We start from the raw sequence: 25,531 nt of genomic DNA on the forward strand, positions 1-25,531 counted from the left end.
CCACTTCTTATGGCTGAGTAGTATTCCATTGTGTATATGTACCACATCTTCTTTATCCATTCATCTACAGATGGACATTTAGGTTGCTTCCAATTCTTGGCTATTGTAAATAGTGCTGCGATAAACATAGGAGTGCATCTGTCTTTCTCAAACTTGATTGCTGCGTTCTTAGGGTAAATTCCTAGGAGTGGAATTCCTGGGTCAAATGGTAGGTCTGTTTTGAGCATTTTGATGCACCTCCATACTGCTTTCCACAATGGTTGAACTAATTTACATTCCCACCAGCAGTGTAGGAGGGTTCCCCTTTCTCCACAGCCTCGCCAACATTTGTTGTTGTCTTTTGGATGGCAGCTATCCTTACTGGTGTGAGGTGATACCTCATTGTAGTTTTAATTTGCATTTCTCTGATAATTAGCGATGTGGAGCATCTTTTCATGTGTCTCTTGGCCATCTGTATTTCTTTTTTGGAGAACTGTCTGTTCAGTTCCTCTGCCCATTTTTTAATTGGGTTATTTGTTTTTTGTTTGTTGAGGCGTGTGAGCTCTTTATATATTCTGGACGTCAAGCCTTTATCGGATCTGTCATTTTCAAATATATTCTCCCATACTGTAGGGTTCCTTTTTGTTCTATTGATGGTGTCTTTCGCTGTACAGAAGCTTTTCAGCTTAATGTAGTCCCACTTGCTCATTTTTGCTGTTGTTTTCCTTGCCCGGGGAGATATGTTCAAGAAGAGATCACTCATGTTTATGTCTAAGAGGTTTTTGCCTATGTTTTTTTCCAAGAGTTTAATGGTTTCGTGACTTACATTCAGGTCTTTGATCCATTTTGAGTTTACCTTTGTATATGGGGTTAGACAATGGTCCAGTTTCATTCTCCTACATGTAGCTGTCCAGTTTTGCCAGCACCATCTGTTGAAGAGACTGTCATTTTGCCATTGTATGTCCATGGCTCCTTTATCAAATATTAATTGACCATATATGTTTGGGTTAATTTCTGGGGTCTCTAATCTGTTCCACTGGTCTGTGGCTCTGTTCTTGTGCCAGTACCAAATTGTCTTGATTACTATGGCTTTGTAGTAGAGCTTGAAGTTGGGGAGTGAGATCCCCCCTACTTTATTCTTCTGTTTCAGGATTGCTTTGGCTATTCGGGGTCTTTGGTGTTTCCATATGAATTTTTGAATTATTTGTTCCAATTCATTGAAGAATGTTGCTGGTAATTTGAGAGGGATTGCATCAAATTTGTATATTGCTTTCGGCAGGATGGCCATTTTGACGATATTAATTCTTCCTAGCCATGAGCATGGGATGAGTTTCCATTTATTAGTGTCCCCTTTAATTTCTCTTAAGAGTGACTTGTAGTTTTCAGAGTATAAGTCTTTCACTTCCTTGGTTAGGTTTATTCCTAGGTATTTTATTCTTTTTGATGCAATGGTGAATGGAATTGTTTTCCTGATTTCTCTTTCTATTGATTCGTTGTTAGTGTATAGGAAAGCTACAGATTTCTGTGTGTTGATTTTGTATCCTGCAACTTTGCTGTATTCCGATATCAGTTCTAGTAGTTTTGGAGTGGAGTCTTTAGGGTTTTTTATGTACAGTATCATATCATCTGCAAATAGTGACAGTTTAACTTCTTCTTTACCAATCTGGATTCCTTGTATTTCTTTGTTTTGTCTGATTGCCGTGGCTAGGACCTCCAGTACTATGTTAAATAACAGTGGGGAGAGTGGGCATCCCTGTCTGGTTCCCGATCTCAGTGGAAATGCTTTCAGCTTCTCGCTGTTCAGTATAATGCTGGCTGTGGGTTTATCATATATGGCCTTTATTATGTTGAGGTACTTGCCCTCTATTCCCATTTTGCTGAGAGTTTTTATCATGAATGGATGTTGAATTTTGTCAAATGCTTTTTCAGCATCTATGGAGATGATCATGTGGTTTTTGTCTTTCTTTTTGTTGATGTGGTGGATGATGTTGATGGATTTTCGAATGTTGTACCATCCTTGCATCCCTGGGATGAACCCCACTTGGTCATGGTGTATGATCCTTTTGATATACTGTTGAATTCTGTTTGCTAATATTTTATTGAGTATTTTTGCATCTACATTCATCAGGGATATTGGTCTGTAATTTTCTTTTTTGGTGGGGTCTTTTCCTGGTTTTGGTATTAGGGTGATGTTGGCTTCATAGAATGAGTTTGGGAGTATTCCCTCTTCTTCTATTTTGTGGAACACTTTAAGGAGAATGGGTATTATGTCTTCTCTGTGTGTCTGATAAAATTCCGAGGTAAATCCGTCCGGCCCCGGGGTTTTGTTCTTGGGTAGTTTTTTGATTACTGTTTCAATTTCTTTGCTTGTAATTGGTTTGTTTAACTTTTGTGTTTCTTCCTTGGTCAGTCTTGGGAGGTTGTATTTTTCTAGGAAGTTGTCCATTTCTTCTAGGTTTTCCAGCTTGTTGGCATATAGGTTTTCATAGTAGTCTTTAATAATTCTTTGTATTTCTGTGGAGTCTGTCGTGATTTTTCCATTCTCATTTCTGATTATGTTGATTTGTGTTGACTCTCTTTTTCTCTTAATAAGTTGGGCTAGAGGCTTATCTATTTTGTTTATTTTCTCAAAGAACCAGCTCTTGGTTTCGTTGATTTTTGCTATTGTTTTATTCTTCTCAATTTTGTTTATTTCTTCTCTGATCTTTATTATGTCCCTCCTTCTGCTGACTTTAGGCCTCATTTGTTCTTCTTTTTCCAGTTTTAATAGTTGTGATGTTAGACTATTCATTTGGGATTGTTCTTCCTTCTTCAAGTGTGCCTGGATTGCTATATACTTTCCTCTTAAGACTGCTTTCGCTGCATCCCACAGAAGTTGGGGCTTAGTGTTGTTGTTGTCATTTGTTTCTATATATTCCTTGATCTCTATTTTGATTTGTTCATTGATCCATTGATTATTTAGTAGCATGTTGTTAAGCCTCCATGTGTTTGTGAGCCTTTTTGTTTTCTTTGTAGAATTTATTTCTACTTTCATACCTTTGTGGTCTGAAAAATTGGTTGGTAGAATTTCAATATTGTGGAATTTACTGAGGCTCTTTTTGTGAGCTAGTATGTGGTCTATTCTGGAGAATGTTCCATGTGCACTTGAGAAGAATGTATATCCTGTTGCTTTTGGATGTAAAGTTCTATAGATGTCTATTAGGTCCATCTGTTCTAGTGTGTTGTTCAGTGCCTGTGTGTCTTTACTTATTTTCTGCCCGGTGGATCTATCCTTTGGGGTGAGTGGTGTGTTGAAGTCTCCTACAATGAATGCATTGCAGTCTATTTCCCTCTTTAGTTCTGTTAGTATTTGCTTCACATATGCTGGTGCTCCTGTATTGGGTGCATATATATTTAGAATGGTTATATCCTCTTGTTGGACTAAGCCCTTTATCATTATGTAGTGGCCTTCTTTATCTCTTGTTACTTTCTTTGTTTTGAAGTCTATTTTGTCTGATATTAGTACTGCAACCCCTGCTTTCTTCTCACTGTTGTTTGCCTGAAATATGTTTTTCCATCCCTTGACTTTTAGTCTATGCTTATCTTTGGGTTTAAAGTGAGTTTCTTGTAAGCAGCATATAGATGGGTCTTGCTTTTTTATCCATTCTATTACTCTATGTCTTTTGATTGGTGCATTAAGTCCATTTACATTTAGGGTGACTATTGACAGATATGTACTTATTGCCATTGCAGGGTTTAGATTCGTGGTTACCAAAGGTTCAAGGTTAGCTTCTTTAGTATCTTACTGCCTAACTTAGCTCGCTTATTGAGCTGTTATATACACTGTCTGGAGAGTCTTTTCTTCTCTCCCTTCTTATTCCTCCTCCTCCATTCTTCATATGTTGTGTGTTTTGTTGTGTGCTCTTTTTAGGGGTGCTCCCATGTAGAGCAGTCCCTGTAGGATGCCCTGTAGAGGTGGTTTGTGGGAAGCAAATTCCCTCAGCTTTTGCTTGTCTGGGAATTGTTTGATCCCACCATCATATTTAAATGATAGTCGTGCTGGATACAGTATCCTTGGTTCAAGGCCCTTCTGTTTCATTGCATTAAGTATATCATGCCATTCTCTTCTGGCCTGTAGGGTTTCTGTTGAGAAGTCTGATGTTAGCCTGATTGGTTTTCCTTTATAGGTGACCTTTTTCTCTCTAGCTGCCTTTAAAACTCTTTCCTTGTCCTTGATCCTTGCCATTTTAATTATTATGTGTCTTGGTGTTGTCCTCCTTGGATCCTTTCTGTTGGGGGTTCTGTATAATTCCATGGTCTGTTCGATTATTTCCTCCCCCAGTTTGGGGAAGTTTTCAGCAATTATTTCTTCAAAGACCCTTTCTATCCCTTTTCCTCTTTCTTCCTCTTCTGGTATCCCTATAATATGAATGTTTTTCCTTTTGTATTGGTCACATATTTCTCTTAGTGTTGTTTCATTCCTGGAGATCCTTTTATCTCTCTCTCTGTCAGCTTCTATACGTTCCTGTTCTCTGGCTTCTATTCCTTCAATGGCCTCTTGCATCTTATCCATTCTGCTTATAAATCCTTCCAGGGATTGTTTCACTTCTGTGATCTCTTTCCTGACATCTGTGATCTCCTTCCGGACTTCATCCCACTGCTCTTGCATTTTTTTCTGCATCTCTGTCAGCATGTTCATGATTTTTATTTTGAATTCTTTTTCAGGAAGACTAGTTAGGTCTGTCTCCTTCTCAGGTGTTGTCTCTGTGATCTTTGTCTGCCTGTAGTTTTGCCTTTTCATGGTGATAGAGATAGTTTGCAGAGCTGGTACACGTGACCGCTGGAAGAGCTTCCCTTCTTGTTGGTTTGTAGCCTTTTCCTAGGAGAATAGCGACCTCTAGTGGCTTGTGCTGGGCAGCTGTGCACAGACAGGGCTTCTGCTTCCTGCCCAGTTGCTTTGGGGTTTATCTCCGCTGTTGCTGTGGGCTTGGCCTGGCTGGGGCTGTTCCTCCAAAATGGTGGAGCCCCGTTGGAGGGGGAGCAGCCAGGAGACTATTTATCTCCGTAAGGGGCCTCTGTGCTCCCTGCTGCCCAGGGGGTTAGAGTGCCCAGAGATCCCCAGATTCCCTGCTTCTGGTCTAAGTGACCTGTCCTGCCCCTTTAAGATTTCCAAAAAGCACTCTCCAAACCAAAACAACAGCAGCAACAATGAGAGAGGGAACAGAAACAAAGAGAAAAAAAAAAAGGAAAAAAAAGGAAAAAACAAGCGATTTTTTTTTTTTTTTTTTGTCCTCAGGTGCCGGTCCCAGGCACCCGCTCACTGGTCCTGCTGCCCTGTCTCCCTAGCACCAGGGTCCCTGTCCTTTCAAGGCTTCCAAAAAGCACCCACCCACCGGTCCCGCAGGGAAGGAACGCTCAATATTCTTTGTCCTCAGGCACTGGTCCCACGCACCCTCTCACCAGTCCCGCCGCCCTGCCTCCCTAGCTCCGGGGTCCCTGTCCCTTCAAGGCTTCCAAAAAGCACTCGCAGAAAAGAGAAAAAAAAAAGGGGAAAAACGCGCGATTTCCTCTGTCCTCAAGTGCCGGTCTCAGGCACCCGCCCACCGGTCCCGCAGGGAAAAACGGGGGATATTCTTTGTCCTCAGGCGCCGGTCCCAGCCACCCGCTCACCAGTCCCGCCACCGTGCCTCCCTAGCACTGGGGTCCCCGTCCCTTCAAGGCTTCCAAAAAGCGCTCGCCAAAAAGAGAAAAAAAAAAAAAGGGGAAAAACGCGCAACCTCCTCCGTCCTCAGGCACCGGTCTCAGGCACCCGCCCCCAGGTCTCGCAGGGAGAAACGCGGGATATTCTTTGTCCTCCGGCGCCGTTTCCAGGCACCTCCTCACCGGTCCCGCCACCCTGCCTCCCCAGCAACGGGGGCCCGTCCCTCTAAGGCTTCCAAAAAGCGCTCGCCAAAAAAAAAAAAAAAAAAAAAACCGCTCCGGTTTCTCTCCACCCGCCGGGAGCCGGGGGGAGGGGCGCTCGGGTCCCGCCGGGCTGGGGCTTGTATCTTACCCCCTTCACAAGGCGCTGGGTTCTTGCAGGTGTGGATGTGGTCTGGATGTTGTCCTGTGTCCTGTGGTCTCTATTTTAGGAAGATTTTTCTTTGTTGTATTTTCATAGCTCTATGTGTTTTTGGGAGGAGATTTCCACTGCTCTACTCACGCCGCCATCTTGGCTCCGCCCCCGGCATTTTATTTTTTTGATGCAGTTGTGAATGGAATTGTTTTCCTGATTTCTCTTTCTATTAGTTCATTGTTAGTGTATAGGAAAGCCACTGATTTCTGTGTGTTAATTTTGTATCCTGCAACTTTGCTGAATTCAGATATTTGATCTAGTAGTTTTGGAGTGGATTCTTTAGGGTTTTTTATGTACAATATCATGTCATCTGCAAACAGGGACAGTTTAACTCCTTCTTTGCCAGCCTGGATGCCTTTTATTTCTTTGTGTTGTGTGACTGCCATAGCTAGGACCTCCAGTACTATGTTGTATAGAAGCGGGGAGAGTGGGCATCCGTGTCTTGTTCCCGATCTTAGAGGAAAGGCTTTCAGCTTCTCGCTGTTCAGTATGATGTTGGATGTGGGTTTATCATATATGGCCTTTATTATGTTGAGGTACTTGCCCTCTATACCCATTTTGTTGAGAGTTTTTATCATGAATGGATGTTGAATTTTGTCGAATGCTTTTTCAGCATCTATGGAAATGATCATGTGGTTTTTGTCTTTCTTTTTGTTTATGTGGTGATGATGATGGATTTTTGAATGTTGTACCATCCTTGCATCCCTGAGATGAATCCCACTTGGTCATGGTGTATGATCCTTTTGATGTATTTTTGAATTCGGTTTGCTAATATTTTGTTGAGTAATTTTGCATCTATGTTCATCAGGGATATTGGTTTGTAATTTTCTTTTTCTTTTTTGGTGAGGTCAATGCTGGTTTTGGTATTAGGGTGATGCGAGCTTCATAGAATGAGTTTGGGAGTACTCTCTCTTCTTCTTTTTTTAAGGAGAATGGGTATTATGTCTTCTTTGTATGTCTGATAAAATTCCGCTGTAAATCCATTTGGCCCGGGGTTTTGCTCTTGGGTAGTTTTTTGATTACTGCTTCAATTTGTAGCTGGTAATTGGTCTGTTTAGATTTCTTCCTTGGTCAGTCTTGGAAGGTTGTATTTTTCTAGGAAGTTGTCCATTTCTTCTATGTTTTCCAGCTTGTTAGCATATAGATTTTCATAGTATTCTCTAATAATTCTTCATATTTCTGTGGGGTCCTTTGTGATTTTTCCTTTCTCATTTCTGATTCTGTTGATGTGTGTTGATTCTCTTTTTCTCTTAATAAGTCTGGCTAGAGGCTTATCTATTTTGTTTATTTACTCAAAGAACCAGCTCTTGGTTTTGTTGAGTTTTTTCTATTTTATTCTTCTCAATTTTATTTATTTATTCTCTGATCTTTATTATGTCCTCCTTTAGACTATTCATTTGTGATTGTTCTTCCTTCTTTTAATATGCCTGGATTGCTATGTACTTTCCTCTTAAGACTGCTATCTCTGTGTCCCACAGAAGCTGGGGCTTTGTGTTTTTGTTGTCATTTATTTCCATATATTGCTTGATGTCTATTTTGATTTGGTCATTGATCCATTGATTATTTAGGAGCATGTTGTTAAGCCTCTGTGTGTTTGTGGGCCTTTTTACTTTCTACATTTTATTTCTAGTTTTATACCTTTGTGGTCTGAAAAGCTGGTTGGTAGAATTTCAGTATTTTTGAATTTACTGAGGCTCTTTTTGTGGCCTAGTATGTGGTGTATTCTGGATAATGTTCCATGTGGACTTGAGAAGAATGTGTATCCGGTTGCTTTTGGGTGTAGAGTTCTATAGATGTCTATTAGGTCCATCTGTACTTTGGAGTGGTGTGTTGAAGTCTCCTAAAATGAATGCATTCCATTCTATTTCCTCCTCTAATCCTGTTTGTATTTGTTTCACATATGTTGGTGCTCCTGTGTTGGGTGCATATATACTTACAATAATTATATCCTCTTGTTGGACTAACCCCTTTATCATTATGTAATGTCCTTCATTATCTCTTGTTAGTTTCTTTGTTTTAAAGTCTATTTTGTCTGATACTAGTACTGCAACACCTGCTTTTTTCTCCCTGTTGTTTGCATGAATTATCTTTTTCCATCCCTTGACTTTTAGTCTGTGCATGTCTTTGGGTTTGAGGTGAGTCTCTTGTACGCAGCATATAGATGGGTCTTGCTTTTTTATCCATTCTATTACTCTGTGTCTTTTGATTGGTGCATTCAGTCCATTTACATTTAGGGTGAGTATCGAAAGATATGTATTTATTGCCATTGCATGCATTAGATTTGTGGTTACCGAAGGCTCACGGTTGGCTTCTTTAGTATCTGACTGTCTAACTTAACTCGCTTATTGAGCTATTATAAACACAGTCTGATGATTCTTTATTTCTCTCCGTTCTTATTCCTCCTCTTCCACTCTTTATATGTTGGGTGTTTTATTTTGTGCTCTTTTGTGTTTCCTTTGACTGCTTTTGTGGGTAGTTGATTTTATTTTTTGCCTTTAGTTAGTATTTGGTTGGTTTGCTTTCTTTGGTATGATTTTGTTTTCACTGGTGACATCTATTTAGCCGTAGGAGTGTTTCCATGTAGAGCAGTCCCTCTAGAATACCCTGTAGACGTCGTTTGTGGGAGGCACAAATGTTTTTTATTTATAACTTTCTCTCCTCTCTCATTTAGAAGACAGCAGCATTAAGGAATAACTATAAATCTGTGTTGGACACAAAATCATCAGATGTGATTTTGATTGCCCGGGAATTGCTTAATCCCTCCTTCATATTTAAATGATAATCATGCTGGGTACAGTATTCTTGGTTTAAGGCCCTTCTGTTTCACTGCATTAAGTATATCATGCCATTCTCTTCTGGCCTGTAAGGTTTCTGTTGAGGAGTCTGATGACAGCCTGATGGGTTTTCCTTTGTAGGTGACCTTTTTTCTCTCTCTGGCTGCCTTTAATACTCTGTCCTTGTCCTTGATCTTTGCCATTTTAATTATTATGTGTCTTGGTGTTGTCCTCCCTGGGTCCCTTCTGTTCGGAGTTCTGTGTACTTTTGTGGTCTGAGCGACTATTTCCTCCCCCAGTTTGGGGAAGTTTTCAACAATTATTTCCTCAAATACACTTTCTATCCCTTCTTCTTCTGGTACCCTTATAATGTGGATATTGTTCCGTTTGGATTGGTAACACAATTCTCTTAATATTGTTTCATTCCTGGAGATCCTTTTGTCTCTCTCTGCGCCAGCTTCTATGCATTCCTCTTCTGATTTTTATTCCATTAACAGCCTCTTGCACCTTGTCCATTCTGCTTTTAAATTCTTCCAGAGACTGTTTTATTTCTGTATTCTCCCTCCCAACTTTACCTGTTAGCTCTTGCATTTTTCTCTGCAGCTCCATCAGCATGGTTATGACCTTTATTTTGAATTCTTTTTTAGGAAGATTCGTTAAGTCTATCTCCCCAGGTTCCCTCTCAGGGGATGTCTAGTTTATTGTTGTCTGTATCAAATTCTTCAGCCTTTTCATGGCGATAGAGGTAGTCGTAGGCAGCTGATGCCTGTGTCAGCTGGGAGAACAAATTCCCTTCCTCCTTGCCTGTCGCCTTCCCTTCCTGTGAGAATGGTGACCCCTAGCGGCTTGTGCTGGCCCGCTGCACCCCATCAGGTCCTCTGAGTCTGGCCTGGGCGGCTGAGGAGGAGGCTCTGCCCAACTGCTGTGGGCATGGCCTGTCTCAGGCTGCTACTCCGCTATGGCAGGGCCATGCCGGAGGGGGAATGGGCGGGAGGCTGTTTGTTGCTGTGAGGGTCCTCGGAGTTGCGCTGCCACTCAGGGGGTTAGGGCGCCTGGAATTCCCTGGGATTCCCAGCTGCTGGGTTGAGTGTGCCGGGATGCTTCCGTCCAGCTGTGAGGCTCCTGTCCCTTTAAGACTTTCAAAAAGCACCTGCTTTTCTTTTGTCTCAGGGGCGCCGGCTGTGGGAACCCACTCGCAGGTTTTACTGTTTCGTTTCCCTAGTATCCAGCACACCATGCACTGTGTGTCTGTGCTTCTGGTGCGGAAGAGTAGGGCTGGGTATTAAGCAGTCCTGGACTCCCACTCCCTCCCCCCACTCCGACTCCTCTTCTACCGTCAGGGAGCTGGAGTGGGGGTTGCGCTTGTGTTCCCCTGGGCCGTGGGGCTGGTACCTTAACCCCTTTGTGAGCTGCTGGGTTCTCACAGGTAGATATGTAGCCTGGTTGTTGTACTGTATGTTCTGGTCTCTCTTTTAGGAATAGTTGTATTTGTTGTATTTTCAAAAATATATATGGCTTTGGGAGGAGATTTCCACTGCCCTACTCACACTGCCATCTTCGCTCTTCTCCTTATGTCATTTTTAGGGAGGCTCTGCCTATCCTGTGGCTGAAAAGGCACTTGGGAACCCTGGGGTTCTATTCTATTTTTTCTCAAGTGTTTGAGCAAAAAGTCCTGGGGTGTACATAAATTGAGCTAGCTGAAGTAGCAATTAGTCATTACCCCAGTTCCTCATTTTTAACACTACATGGAGAACAAACCATGCAACCTCCCTTAGAAGATGACTATGTATTATATATATTACATATATACATTATACATGTTCATAAATCACAATATGAGACAGACTGCCAAGGATCCCCAGTCACAGTCCAAGTAAAGCCTCAGAACCACACTAAGAGTGATGACTCATACTTCATTTTTCAAGGCTGTCTATAAGGAACCAAAATATTCCAGCTAGGCAGACTCTTGCCACCTACCCTTTCATGAGCTCCTGTTCACTGGTGTCCAAAACTCTCAGGGTTCGGGCATAAAGGACAACGATGTCACTGTGCTTGGCTTTCTTGTTGCACTAAAGAGCCAAACAGGACATAATTAGTGTGGGTCTAGGAATCCTCCTGACTTAACACATTGACTGTGTACATGCAAAGAATGGTCCTTACCTGTGGACATTTTCGCGTCTGTCCTTTGAGCCACTTAGAAATGCAGCTATACCCAAAGAGGTGTCCACAGTGTAATGCTGAGAGCCTGTGATCCCCAGCATTGGTCCAATGTTCCATACATATTGTGCAAGTATCCCCATCGTCGTCATCCATGGGGGAAGAAGGTAGAAGAGAGCTGGTCTTCTGAGGAGACTGCTAGATGGAAAACAATACATTCAAATTAGATAAAATGCAAAAACAGTCTTGAAGAAGATATGCAACTCTTACCAAATAACAAAACCACACAATAATGATACACACCCTTCTGAAAAACAGTGCAGAAAAATTGTAATACCTATGCATCACTTGTCATTCTTTCTAAAGTGCAATCTGATAAAATCTTTCATACAAGCCATGAAAATATTACCCTTTGACCTTATTAAATTCTTGGACTTTTTTCTCTTCAATGAAAATGAAGAATGGAAATGATAAAAACAAACAAACAAAAACCTAGCAGTTACTCAGATAACCAACAGGGAATAGGTTTGGTATACATTCAAAATTATGCTTACAATCAACTCAAGTAGCTATGAAATACTTGCCTAATATGAATAAAAAAAAAAAGCCAGGAAAACAAAGGATATTAGCAGCGTATATTAGCTTATAGAAAGAATAGTGTTCACTTACAAGCAAGAAACCATTTTTTTATCTATTAGATGGTATAAATCGATGTCTGATGACACCAAGCACCATTGAAGGGGAGGAAGAAAGAGGCATGCTTATATACTGCTGCTGCAAGTAGAAAGCAGCACATTTTCCAGAAGACAATGTGGCATTACCTATCAAAACTAAAATACATCTCTCTCTCTCTTGACATAGAAGTCTATCTCCTAGAAATATACCCCATGAATACAGTCGCAAATATTTGCTGAGACAATTTTACAAAGATGCTCAATGCAGTGTGATTTACTTCAGGGAAAAAAAGGAAAGAAAAAGGGAACATAGTGTACGTGACAAATTAACTAAAAGCTTATATGATGAAACACTATGTATCTATTATTAAGAATGAGATTCAATTTTAGAAAGCTCTCCAAGTTGTAATAAGTCAGAGGAAAAAGGAACCAGGCTCAAAATAAGATACAACCCCTTTTGTGTAAATTAAAAAAAATAGAACATTTATGCATATAAATTGATACATACTTAAAATTCTTCTAGAAGGAAGAAATAAAAACATGGAGTCCGTATAGAAACATGTGAAAGATAGACCAATGATGTTTTGGGACTGGCAGTGTCCACAGTTGATGTAAATAACTCATATTAAGGGCGGCAATGATACATGTTATTTTTAAAATAGAAGTCGTTTATGACATAGAAATCATATTCTGCCAGACAGTTAATAAACTGCATTCATATCTAGCACTTAACCTTGTTAGGTAGGCAGGACAAATTACTCTCACATCTCCCCCTACCCTCCCTAATTTTCAAGCTAAGAGGAAGCAGTCACACAAATGAGTAACATGGATAAGATCCACACCTGGACCGCCTGCCTACAAAGCTTTCCATTTTAGCCTGCAACCTCCTTTTTAAATGAAAATCCAAACCTTTCACTTAAAATGATATTCATATTACCTGTTTAGGGAGGGCCTCTTGACAACCGATACATGTAACTTCCTGCTCTGCTGAGATACCTCCTTGTTGCTCTGTCAAGTTGTTTCCAGATATGATAGGATATAGATAATATTCAAAAGAAGATACAAGTCAGGTATGAGAGGCTAGCAAGAGAGCCTGACTCACCATAGCCTTCCATTTCTACTTGGTAGCATTGCTATAAAAGGATGTCCCCAAAGTAGCACCAGTCAATTTATTTTCTTAAAACTTATTTTGGATCTTTCAAACACACATAAAAGTAGACAGAATAGTTAATTAACCCACAAGTACCCATTACCCAATTTGAAAAATAATATTTTGCCAATCTTGTTCCATCTAAGCCTCTATTCCCATTATTTTCATTTGTAATAGTTAATAACAAACCTTAAAATGTCATTTCACTCGTAAAAACTTTTGTAACACTAACTGAAAAGGACTTTTTTTTTACATAAACACCATTACTATTATAGCTAACAAAGTTAACCACAATCCTTAAAAGCCATCTAATACCCAGACACCCAGCTCATACTTAAAATTTCCCAATTATTTTAAAGTTACTCTTCACAGTGGATTCACTCCAGTCAGGATGTAAAGAAAGTCTCCATAATGAGATTATTGTTACATCTCTTAAGTCTTTTTTTCATTCTATAACAATTCTCCTTCACTCCTTTGTATTCCTTCCTGTCACTGATTTGTTGGGGGAGATCTGGTCATTTGTCTTACAAAATGTCCTACATCCTGATTTGGCTGACTGCTTCCTTATGGTATGGCCTACTTGTTTGCTCTATTGCCTACATTTCCTAACACTGGCAATTCGATCTAGAGGCTTCAGTAGATTCAATTCTGGTTCTTCTTGGTGGGGAGAGGAAGAGCAGCAAGAACACTTAGGTTGTATGCTTCCGACTACAGCTAATCAGGAGGGTCATACTGGGTTTAGGTGGTGTCAGTCCAACCCTTAGATGATCAGGTTCCTCATCCTTCTTTCACATCCTCCATTAATGGTCAAGGAAGCAATATTTAATTTTTAGAGACTCAAATTGTCCCATCCTAGGCTGGTGGAAGCCCCCTCAAATTGGCTTTAAAAAAAACAAACTTTTGTTCAAGCATAATACACATACAGAAAAGCGTATCTTAAGTATTCAGTCAGTGAATTTTCGCAAACTGAACTATAAACCAAAATATGACCAACCACCCCAAGAAAGCCCCTTTTACCTTCTGTTCTTATATTTTGGGGGGAGTGGGGAGGAGATAATCTCATCCCCACCAAAGGCAACCACTTTAACTAAATTCTAACACCACTGACTGACTTTTGCCTGCTTTTTTTTGGTATGTAAGTGGTATCTCAGAGTTATGTTTTTTTTTTGTCTCTGCTACTAATGTTCTATCTACATTGTCAGATTCTTCCATAGTAATGTGTGGAGTTGTAGTTTTCACTGATATGTAGTGTTTTATTGTGTAAATATAGAACAATTATTTATCCATTGTACTGATAATGGGGATTGGGGTAGTTCTCAGGTTTTTTTCTATTACAAACAATGCTGTTACTTTCTTGTACATGTCTTTGATGGACATATGTAGTCATTTCTTTGGCTACATACCTAGAAGAATTGCTAAACCATAGGTCAGATATATACAGTGAGTTTGTAAAGACATTACCAAAATGTTTGCAACTGTCTACATGCCCACCAGCAATGTAAGAGATCTGGCTACCTCTCCAAATACTTGGTATTGCCAAGTCTTCTAAATTTTAGCTGTTGTGGTAGATGAACATTGGTTACCACATTGTGATTTTAATCATGAAGTCTTTTATATATTTATTGGTCATTTGGCTCTCCTCTTTTGGAAGTACTTTTTCCTATCTTTTGCCCATTTTTCTATTGGGTTGTACAAGTTATTTATATATCCTAAATTTAAGTCTTTCCAGATAAATGTAATACGAATGTTTTCTTCAGTTAGCGTGTTGCCATTTCAGTGTCTTAATGATGTCTTTCCAAGTGAAAAAGTTCTAAATAAAAACTCACCTGTTTTGTTATTAAGGGAAATTTGGTCATCTTTCCTGTGAAATGTCCTATATTCTGGGTGTGGCTGACTGCTTCCTCATGCTATTGTTTAACTCTTATTTACAGTAAATTCACAAAGTTGTACATTACCACAATCCAATTTTAAAACATTTTCATCATCCAAGAAAGATCCCTCATGCCAATTTAGACTCACTTCCCATTTCTACCAACCAGCCTTAGGCAACCCCTTATTTACTTTGTCTCTACAGATTTGCCTTTCCTAGATATTTTATTTAAGTGGAATCATAAAGTATCTCTCTGCTGGCTTATGGTCATAATTTTTTTTAAGTTTTTAGGTAATTTTCTTGTATTCTTCTAGATTTCAAAGTACTCCTTACTCCTGAGTTTTACCATTAATATATTCCTCTAATATTAGAATGGTTTCATTTTTTACAGTAGGTATCTGATCCTCTTACATCTTATAGTATGAAGAATGAATCCAATTTTATCAGTTTTCTAGTTAGCTACCCAGTTTTAACAATTACATTAATTTAAAGTCTACCTTTTCCCCATTAGACATAGTCCCTTTACAATCTACTAAATTTTCATATACACTTATGTCTTTTTCTAGAAGTTTACTGGTAGACTGTCCTACATTTTTGGTGTTAATGATTGCATCTTTGAAGTATTGTTTACCTTGTTTCCCTACTTCCTTCTTATAAATTGTGCAAACTAGTTTTTATATCTACAGTCTTAAGTAGATTCAGGATTTTCTGGGTGGCAGCAGTACTTCCTACAGGTATGGGCATATTCAACTGCAGCTGACCAGCAGGAAGGTATGGTCTCGTGGTGTCACCTGCTCCTGTATTAACAGATTCCCACCAACAACCTTTTAACCTAATGGTTTTAGGATCCACTGATGGTATTTGCCTAGATACATCGTTTCATTAGGAGTCACAAAATCATTATTTTTTTTCCCTATCATTTCTGCTCCAATTATTAGCTGGAATTTTTCTATTAAAAAAGCTTTCTTGGGGGTGGATGGGAAGGATGAATAAACAGAGCACAGAGAATTTTTAGGGCAGTGAAAATACTCTGCATGATATTATAATGATGGACATATGTCATTAAACATTTGTCCAAACCCTAACATAAACTATGGTCTTTAGGTGATTGTGGTGTGTTAACAAATTCACCATTCTGGTGATGCCGATAATAGGGAGGCATATGGGAAATCTCTGTATCTTCCTCTCAATTTTGTCATCAATCTTAAACTACTCTAAAAATGAAGTCTTAAGAAGAAAAAAGAAAACCACCTTGTGGTTTTCCTGAACCACAACTATTTGGTTTTCCTGAATACATTTCACACAAGAAAGGCAGGATAAATGCTTAATCCTTTACTTACCAGTTCTCACAGCAACGAGTTAAGGCTCTAATGACTTACATGGTGCTAAATGAGGTTTTTAAAAAGTACATAATTATGCATTTATAGATTTCCATAGATTTGATGTAAACCTGTGAATTTGGATCCATAATCCAAAAACATATTCATTATTCATTTTATATTCAAATTGTCCCATCTTAGGCCACTCTGTATAGTATTTCAAGGTGGCTCTTGTGCCTACTGATATAACTGAGACTTAGATGTTTTCCTTGCTTTCTGGCACAATAAAATGCCCTAGGCTCATCTTGCACATTTTCTATACCAGATCAGAAAGCCACTTCTCCAAGAAGGCCTAGGTTTCTTTTAGTGGGTAACAATCACAATATAGGGTATCAGAGGGTTTTCAATGTTAGCAGGACATACTCTTTAGGGGTCTCTGCCCACTACTGTTAAATATTAAGTTCCACTTGTACAATATATAACATTATAGGACTTCAAAAGTAGAAGGCTAGATAGGGTGAACTTACGAAGCTTTTCTTTTTAAAAAAGAGTCCACTTCCTTCACAGATGTTCAAGAAAACAAAAGGGAATATACACTGCCATTACAAAGTGATTGACTCCCTGGGACACAAATTACATTAAACTGGAAGTCAGATCAAATTCTCTCTATATAATTATGGCTAGGCAAAGCTATGTACTGTAAAGCAGAAGCCTGTAACATTTGTAGGGAAAACAAAAATCTACAGTTCCTAGCCTTCTGGAGTCTAAGCTTTCTGGATGTTAGCCTTGTGAAAACAAACCTTCTGAAATACTTACCTTCTGAAACAACAGCTCCAGGCTCTGCCTCGGCAGCAGCTTCTTCATTCTCTATAGAGTTTTCACGGTTTTCACGGTCAGAATCAGAACTACTTGCTACCTGCACATCTTCAGAAGCAGGATTCCTACTCTCTAAATCTTGAGAATTGGCTGGCAATTGAGGCTGGGTCCTGCTCACTTGAAAGTAAGCATCCAATGGTGCTCTTGACCTATGTATGCAGAACAGCAACAGAATTATAGTAAAACAGACCATCAGCACAAGAATAATCCACGGTAATCTGTGGTAGTCTGAAGATGAATCCTGGTCAGTTCAACCCATCTCCAGGCCATTAAATGCTTCCTTTGAACATGGAAGCAGGAAATAGTAGAGTTAGGCAGTTGGTGGCTGGCCTGGATATTCTTTTTTCCACTCAAACTACATTAGCCCACACTGGAGCTTGACCCTTCTGCTAAAAACTAATTCTATCTTATTGGCCTTTGGAAATGTGTCAGTATCTTTTAAGGGACAGGACTTAGTGATTTGTATGCTGGTGTTAGGGGGCTGAAAAGGGAGTGGACAAGAAAAGGACCCTGTTGATCAGATACGGTCTCATAGAATTCTCCTGCTTAGCTATGCACACCAAGGGCTTCTGGGGTATAGGGTGAAGTATGACTTGAGCCATCATGTTTTATCTGTTTTCATAAAACACTATTTTTCTTTCCAAGTTTAAATAATGCCAGGTTAAGGTTAAAAACATGGCATGACATAAAATAACTCAAGATGAGAAGAGCTGGAAGCAAACATAACACTCCAATCCATTCTGGCTGGCTGAGTTATAACCATAACCACTACTATACCTCAGTTTCCCTCATATTTAAGATAAACCATACCCCACTTATAGCACCAAATGATATTCAATATTTAAAACTAGAAAAGTGCTCTGAACTTTAGAACATACTACCTAGCTAATATTCACAAAGTACTACTGAAAGGTAACCTACTTTTAGATTTTAATAACTGTCTTCATCACATTATATATTATTACCCCAAAACATTGTTGGAGACTGCTAACTCAGAAAAAAAATTGATTTTTCATAGTCTGGCTGCAATTTATGGCAAACTAAAGCTTCCTATTAAAAAATGGATGATTGATGGAATAAAATAAACATTATTTGGTACCCAACTGTGTAGACAGAAGATTCAACCTTGTTAAAAAAACAAGAGAATGAACTGAAATGAGAAATAACAATTGTGAATTCTTTTTGATTCACAATCTAAAAGTTTAGTGGTTTTCAGCAGAACCACAAAGTAATGCAAACATTACCACTTATTATTCCAAAACATTTTTTAATTTTGGTATTACTAATATACAATCACATGAGCAACACTGGTTACTAGATTCCCCCCATTATCAAGTCCCCACCACATACCCCTTATAGTCATTGTCCATTAGCATAGTAAGATGCTATAGAATCACTAACTTGCCTTCTCTATGCCCCCCCTGACGTTACGTGTGCTAATCGTAATGCCCCTTATTCCCCTTCTCCCTCCTTTCCTACCCACTTTCCCCAGTCCCTTTCACTTTGGCAACTGTTAGTTCATTCTTGGGTTGAGTCTGCTGCTGTTTCGTTCCTTCAGTTTTTGCTTTGTTCTTACACTCTACAGATGAGTAAAATCATTTGGTACTTGTCTTTCTTCACCTGCCTTATTTCACTGAGCATAATACCCTCTAGCTCTATCCATGTTGTTGCAAACGGTAGGATTTGTTTTCTTCTTATGGCTGAATATTCCATTGTATATATGTACCACATCTTCTTTATCCATTCATTTACTGATGGACACTTAGGTTGCTTCCATTTCTTGGCTATTGTAAATAGTGCTGTGTTAAACACAGGGGAGCATATGTCTTTTTCAAACTGGGCTGCTGCATTTTTAGGGTAAATTCCTAGGAGTGGATTCCAAACATTTCACATCTAAAAGGAAACCCTGTACCCATAAGCAATCATCCCTTCTTCCCTTCACCAGTTGCTGGCAAACACTAGTTTACTTTCTGTCCTTACAGATTTGCCTTTACTCTGGACATTTTATATGAATGTAGTCATTCAGTATGTGGCCTTTGGGTCTGACGTCTTTCACAATTTGATATCTACAAGGATCATAGCATCTACAAATTGCTAGTCTTCTTTCTTCCCTTCTAATCAGAATGCTTTTTATTTATCTTTCTTGCTGAACTGCCTGGGCTAGAACCTGTAGTACTTGGTGAATAGAATTGGCAAAGATGTTGTTGTCTTGTTCCGGATCTTAGGGATTAAGCCTTCAGTCTTTGTCCATTTAGTATGTTAGTTGTGGGTTTTTAATTGATGCCCTTTATCAGGTTGAGTAAGTGCCCTTCCATTCTTAGTTTGTTGAGTGGTTTTATCATGAAAGAGTTCAAATGCTTTTTTTTAACATCTATCGTGGTCATGTTTCTCTGCCTTTAATGTATTAATATGGTATATCTCCTTATTTTTTATATGCGTTCTTGGAACAAAATCCTATTTGGTTATGTGTACAATCCTTTTTGTGTTTTGGATTAGGTTTGCTAGTATTTTGTTGAGAATTCTTGCATCTATATTCATAAAAGATATGGGTCTACATAGCTTCTTGTGACATCCTTGGCCTCACAGAATTGCTTGGGACATGTTCTCTCCTCTTCCATCTTTTGAAAGAGTTTAAGTATTTAGTGTTACTTATTTTGTCTTAAAATGTACAGCAGAACTCACCAGGGAAGCCATCTAGTTCTGGGCTCTTCTTTGTGGGAAGCTTTTTTAAAATTACTAATTCAGTATCTTTACTTCTTATTGGTCTATTCAGATTTTCCTTCTCTTTTTGAGAGAGTATTGATAACTTACGTCTTTTTACAATTTGTCAGTTTCACTTAGGTTATCTGATTTCTTGGTATAAAATTTTCACAGAATTCCCTTATAATTTCTTTCATCTGTAATTGTGATAGTAATGTTCCCTTTTTTATTCCTGATTTTAAGATTTTTAGTTTTCTCTACTTGTTGGTCAGTCTAGCTAGAAGACCTTTTAAAAGAAGCAACTTTTTATCTTACTATACTGATGGGCAGTGACTTCAATGGGGTATGGGGGGGGAGTTGATAATATGGGTGAATGTAGTAACCACAATGTTTTTCATGTGAGACGTTCATAAGAGTGTATATCAATGATAAACTTAATAAAAAATAAATACTAACTGAGGCCCTAAAAAAATAAATAAATAGAAAGCAACTTTTGGATGAGCTGATTTTCTTTTGCTTTTCTATTTCCTATTTCTGCTCTAATGGTCATTATTTCCTTCCTTCTGCTTGCTTTGGATTTTTTTTTAACTTTCCCTTTTCCAGTTTCTTAAGTTAGGTTCATTTGAGTACCTTCCTCTTTTTTTGGTATAGTCTTTAAAAGCTATAAATTTCCCTCTAACCCCTGCTTCAGCTGCACCCTGTAAGCTTGGTTTGCCATTTTTTTCATTCACCTCAAAGTACAGTTGAACCTTAAACAACACAGGTTTGAATGTATAGGTCCACTTTTATATAGATTTTTTCAATAAATATATAATTGACCCTTCAACAATGTGGGGGTTAGGAGCGCCAACCACCCACGCAACCAAAAATTCATGTATAACTTTTGTTGACTCTCCTTAAACTTAAATACTAATAGCCTTATTGTTGACCAGAAGCCTTACCAATAGCACAAATAGCTGGTTAACATGTATTTCTAAAGTTACATGTATTATACACTGTATTCTTATAATAAACTAGAGAAAATAAAATATTCTTTCAAATTGTCACATATCTCCCAAAAAATTTTCCAAAATATCAACAAAAATCTGTGTATAAGTGGACCTGTGCAGTTCAAACCCATGCTGTTCAAGAGTCAACTATATCTGTAATTGGATGTAAGGCAGCAGACAGGTTCCATGGGCAATAAGGCTGACAGAAATGGAAAAGGAAAAATGTTGTATGTAGTGGCTTGTACAGGAGTCAAACCTGTGACCTTAACATTATTAGCACCATGCTCTGAACAGCTGAGCTAATTGGCTGCTCTCTGGGCCACAGAGAAATGCCAGAATCTGAGAGAAGCAAGATCTGAGTTGGACAATTCAGAGGAAGGAGGCTGGAAACATTTGCCCCTTTGATGTGCTCCCCTCTCAACCTGGGCCTGATTTACCTGCAGGCTGTTGTCAGCTGTGGCAGGGACCACCAGTACAGGGACTAATTCACCTTCTGCTTATTCTCTTTTCTCTGTTGGATCCTACAACTCTACCATTTCTTTTGTACTTCCTTGTTGCATCTGAAGTCAATTGATTTTATGTACAGTAGGGTATTAGTAGTTAAGCTTTTGAAGAGTCAAAAGTTGTATACAGATGTTCGACTGTGAGGGGGTCAGAGCCCCTAACTCCCATGTTGTTCAAAGGTCAGCTGTATTTTCTAATTTTTCTTGGCATTTCTTCTTTGACCTGCTGGTTATTTAGGAGTCATACAATTTTCATGTTTGTCTATTTCCCAAAATTCTTTCAGTTACTGAAATCCTGTTTCATTCTACAGTGATCAGAGAACATGCTTTGTATGACTTCAATCCTTTAAATTCACTGAGGCTTGTTTTATAGCCTGATTTATTATCTATCCTGGAAAATGTTCCATGTGTACTTGAGAAATAGGTGTATTGCATGGAGAAGACAAGTAATGACTCCATAGCATCTTATTACACTGACAGCCAGTGACTACAATAGATGGGGTGAGGACTTGATAATACAAGTGAATGTTGAAACCACAATGTTGTTCATTTGAAACCTTCATAAGATTGCATATCAATGATACTTTAAAAAAAAGAAAAAGGTGTATTCTGCTACTGAGTGGAATGTTCTACAGATATCTATTAGGCCTACTAGGCTTAACAGGGTTGTTCAAATCTCCTAGTTACTTGCTGATCTTCTGCCAAACTGTTCAAATCATTATTCCAAGTGGGGTTCTGACATTTACTAGTAGTGGTGAATTGTCTGTTTTCCCCTTCAATTCTGTTAATTTTTGCTTCATGTACTTGGGGGCTCTGCTGTTACAGGCATACAGATTTATAACTGCTGTATCTTCTAAATGGACTGACCCTTTCATCATTATAAAATGGCCTTAACTGTTATAAAAATTTCTGTCTTAAACTCTATTTTGTCTATTACTAGTACAGTAGCTCCAGCTCTTCTGTGGTTACTGTTTCCACACTGTATCTTATCCCCATCTTTTTATTTTCAACTTATTAGTATTTAGAACCTAAATTGTGTCTTATAGACAGCAGTATTTTTTTCTAATTCATGCTGCTGACCTATGCTTTTTGATTAGAGTGTTTAATCTATCTTAATGTAATTACCAAGGTAGGATTCGTTTGCCATTTTTATATTTTTTTTATGTTTTATGTCTTTTTTGTTCCTCTGTTTCTTCTTCATTATGTCTTATGTGTTAAATATATTCTAGTGTACCATTTTAATTGTCTTGTCATTCATTTTACTACATATTTTGGGTTATTTTCTTAGTGTTTTCCTCAGGATTACCATTACTATCTTAATTTATAACAATCTAATTCAGACTGACATCGACTCATTTCCATATTATACAAAAACTTTGCTCTCATGTAATTCCATTCCCTCTCCACTTTCACCACTGTCATAAAAATCACATCTGATGATTTTGTGTCCAACACAGATTTATAGTTATTCCTTAATGCTGCTGTCTTCTAAATGAGAGGAGAGAAAGTTATAAATAAAAACATGTGTATTGTCCTTTATATTTATCTATGTAGTTACCCTTGCTGGTGGTCTTCTGTTTCTTCATCTGGATCCAACTCACAGTTAATTTTCTTTAATTTCAGCTTGAAGGAGTCTAGTAACTCTTAATATGGCAGATTTCCACTGAAGAAAATTTTAAGAACAATTCTTGGGATGCCATATGGCTCTTTCACTTTTGATGGATAGTTCTGATTGACATGGAATTCGTAACTGACTTTTTTCTGTCACTACTCTGAATAGGTCAACCAGCGGCCTTCTGATCTTCATGGTTTGTGATGAGAAATCAGCTGTTAATTTTACTGAGAGGCTTTTGTGTATGATTAGTCATTTCTCTCTCTTGCTGACTTCAACATTCTTTTTCTTCAGCACAGTTTAAATATCTAGGTGTGGGTCTCAATTTATTTTATCTAAGAGTTTACTAAGCTTCTTGCAGATTAATGATATTCATCAAAATTGGGAAGTTTTTGGTCATTCTTTTAATATTTTTTCTGCCCCTTTCCTCCTACCATTTGGAGATACCATTATGTTTATGTTGGTATACTTGATGGTGTCCAACAGGTCTCTGAGGGTCCATTCATTATTCTTCATTCTTTTTTTCTTTCTGTATCTAAACTGGATTATCTAAATTAACCTGCCTTTGAGTTTACTTCCAGACACTTCACTTTTTCTTTTCCCTGCTCAAGCCTGCTGTTCTCTCTAGCAATTCTTTTTCATTTACTGTACTTGTCAACTCCACCATTTCTAGTTTGTATCTATATATTTCTATTTTGATATCATTACTATAAAATTCCATGAACAACACTGGTTACTAGATTCCCCCCCTTATGAAGTCCCCATCATATACATACCTCACTTGTTAGTATCCTCTTTAATTTCTCTTAAGAGTGTCTTGTAGTTTTCAGGGTATAGGTTTTTCACTTCCTTGGTCAGGTTTATTCCTAGGTATTTTATTCTTTTTGATACAATTGTGAATGGAATTGTTTTCCTGATTTCTCTTTCTGCTAGTTCATTGTTAGCGTATAAGAATGTAACAGATTTCTGTGTATTAATTTTGTATCCTGCAACTTTGCTGAATTCGTATATTAGAATAGTAGTTTGGGAGTGGGTTCTTTAGGGTTTTTTATGTACAATATCATGCCATCTGCAAACAGTGACAGTTTGACTTCTTCCTTACCAATCTGGATGCCTTTTACTTCTTTGTGTTGTCTGATTGGCATGACTAGGACTTCCAGTAGCATGCTGAACAGAAGCAGGGAGAGTGGGCATCCTTGTCTTTTTCCTGATCTTAAAGGAAAAGCAATCTGGATGCCTTTAATTTCTTTGTGTTGTCTGATTGGCATGGCTAGGACTTCCAGTAGTATGCTGAATAGAAGCGGGGAGAGTGGGTATCCTTGTCTTTTTCCTGATCTTAAAGGAAAAGCTTTCAGCTTCTCACTGCTAAGTATGATACTGGCTGTGAGTTTGTCATATATGGCCTTTATTATGTTGAGGTACTTGCCCTCTATACCCATTTTGTTGAGAGTTTTTATCATGAAAGGATGTTGGATTTTGTCGACTGCTTTTTCAGCGTCTATGGAGATAATCATGTGGTTTTTGTCCTTTTTTTGTTGATGTGGTGGATGATGCTGATGGATTTTCTAATGTTGTACCATCCTTGCATCCCTGGGATGAATCCCACTTGATCATGGTGTATAATCCTCTTGATGTATTTTTGAATTCAGTTTGCTAATATTTTGTTGAGTATTTCTACATCTATGTTCATCAGGGCTATTGGTCTGTAATTTTCTTTTTTTGTGGTGTCTTTGCCTGGTTTTGGTATTAAGAGTGATGAGTTTGAAAGTATTCCCTTCTAGTCTGTATTATTTTTATAACCTAAATCTCTTTATTAAAACTATCTACTTGGTGACACATTCATACTTTGCTTTAGTTCTCTGAATATATTTAAATAAATTTAAAGTCAGTCTTGTAAGTCCAATGTCTTGGCTTCTTTGGGTACATTTTCTAGTTTTCCTATGTACAGATCATACTTTCTTTGCATGTCTTGTAATTTTTTTCTTGAAAACTGGACATATCAAATAATCTGAAATGGTAACTGGAACTCATTCTCCCTCTTCTTAGGGTTTGTTTTTGGTTATTTCTTATAGTTGTTATTGTTTGGTATTGACTTTTCTGAAGTAATTCCGTGAAGCATGCCTTTGTTTGTTGTATATGGCCACTAAAGTCTGTTTGGTTAGCTTAGTGGTCAGTTCATTACTAGACAAAGATTTCCTTAAACACCTGGAAGCACTAAGATTCCTGGTCTTTGCTGAAGGACTGTGTGCATTCACGTGTTGGGGCACTCCTTCAGTAATCACCCAGGCAGGTAACAACCCTCCTACTTGTAAGCCAGGGTGGAGAGATTACTGCCTTCCTTTCTTTCCTGACCACGGGCACAGCTGCACGCAGCCCTGGGCATTTGTGTGGTCCTCTAGATTTCCAGGAGTATATCAGAGCTTTTGAAAACCCCTATAATGATTTCATTCTCTAGCTTTTCCTCTTTAGCTTTTTGGTCAGTTTGCTGTTTGTCCCAGTGTTTATGTACTGCCTCAAGCAGCCTCTAAAGAAAAAGGCTTTAGGCTTTTTAGATAGGGCAAGTTAAGTCAGGGATAGCCTTGCAAGTGGGATCTCCCAGGAAACCATTAAACAGGTCACAGAAAGATAATTCTCTGGGAATGAGGCTTTGAAGGAGCTTCAAACCCATTCTACTTCCTTAGTAGCTGCTGGGCCATTGATTGTCACTGTGATCCAGGTAGTTGGTTTCAAGACTAATATGGTGCAGGAGACGGGTATGTGAACAGGGAATGGGCACAAAGGTTACTGTCAGTAAGCTGAGAGTCTGCTGTTTTTAATATTCACTCCCTGAACTG

At 38.5% G+C, this 25,531-nt stretch overlaps 1 protein-coding gene across 4 annotated transcripts in view; it reads right to left on the reverse strand.

Annotated features, from left to right (window-relative positions):
* The window catches only part of RFWD3 (ring finger and WD repeat domain 3), a 64,574-nt gene that overhangs the window by 23,018 nt on the left and 16,025 nt on the right, over window positions 1-25,531 (reverse strand). For 2 of the 4 annotated variants that reach the window (XM_036993838.2, XM_036993836.2), the window contains exons 3-6: window positions 16,834-17,042; window positions 12,616-12,686; window positions 11,008-11,199; window positions 10,825-10,916 (exon numbers count right to left, since the gene is read on the reverse strand). In XM_036993838.2, the coding sequence (XP_036849733.1) occupies window positions 10,825-10,916; window positions 11,008-11,199; window positions 12,616-12,686; window positions 16,834-17,042 (564 nt within the window). Of the gene's footprint in view, window positions 1-10,824; window positions 10,917-11,007; window positions 11,203-12,615; window positions 12,687-16,833; window positions 17,043-25,531 lie in introns of all 4 variants that reach the window. The other 2 variants (XM_036993837.2, XM_036993835.2) reach the window with 1 other exon arrangement.

The sequence above is a fragment of the Manis javanica genome, chromosome 17, assembly GCF_040802235.1.
Source record: "Manis javanica isolate MJ-LG chromosome 17, MJ_LKY, whole genome shotgun sequence".
NCBI classification, from domain to species: domain Eukaryota; kingdom Metazoa; phylum Chordata; class Mammalia; order Pholidota; family Manidae; genus Manis; species Manis javanica.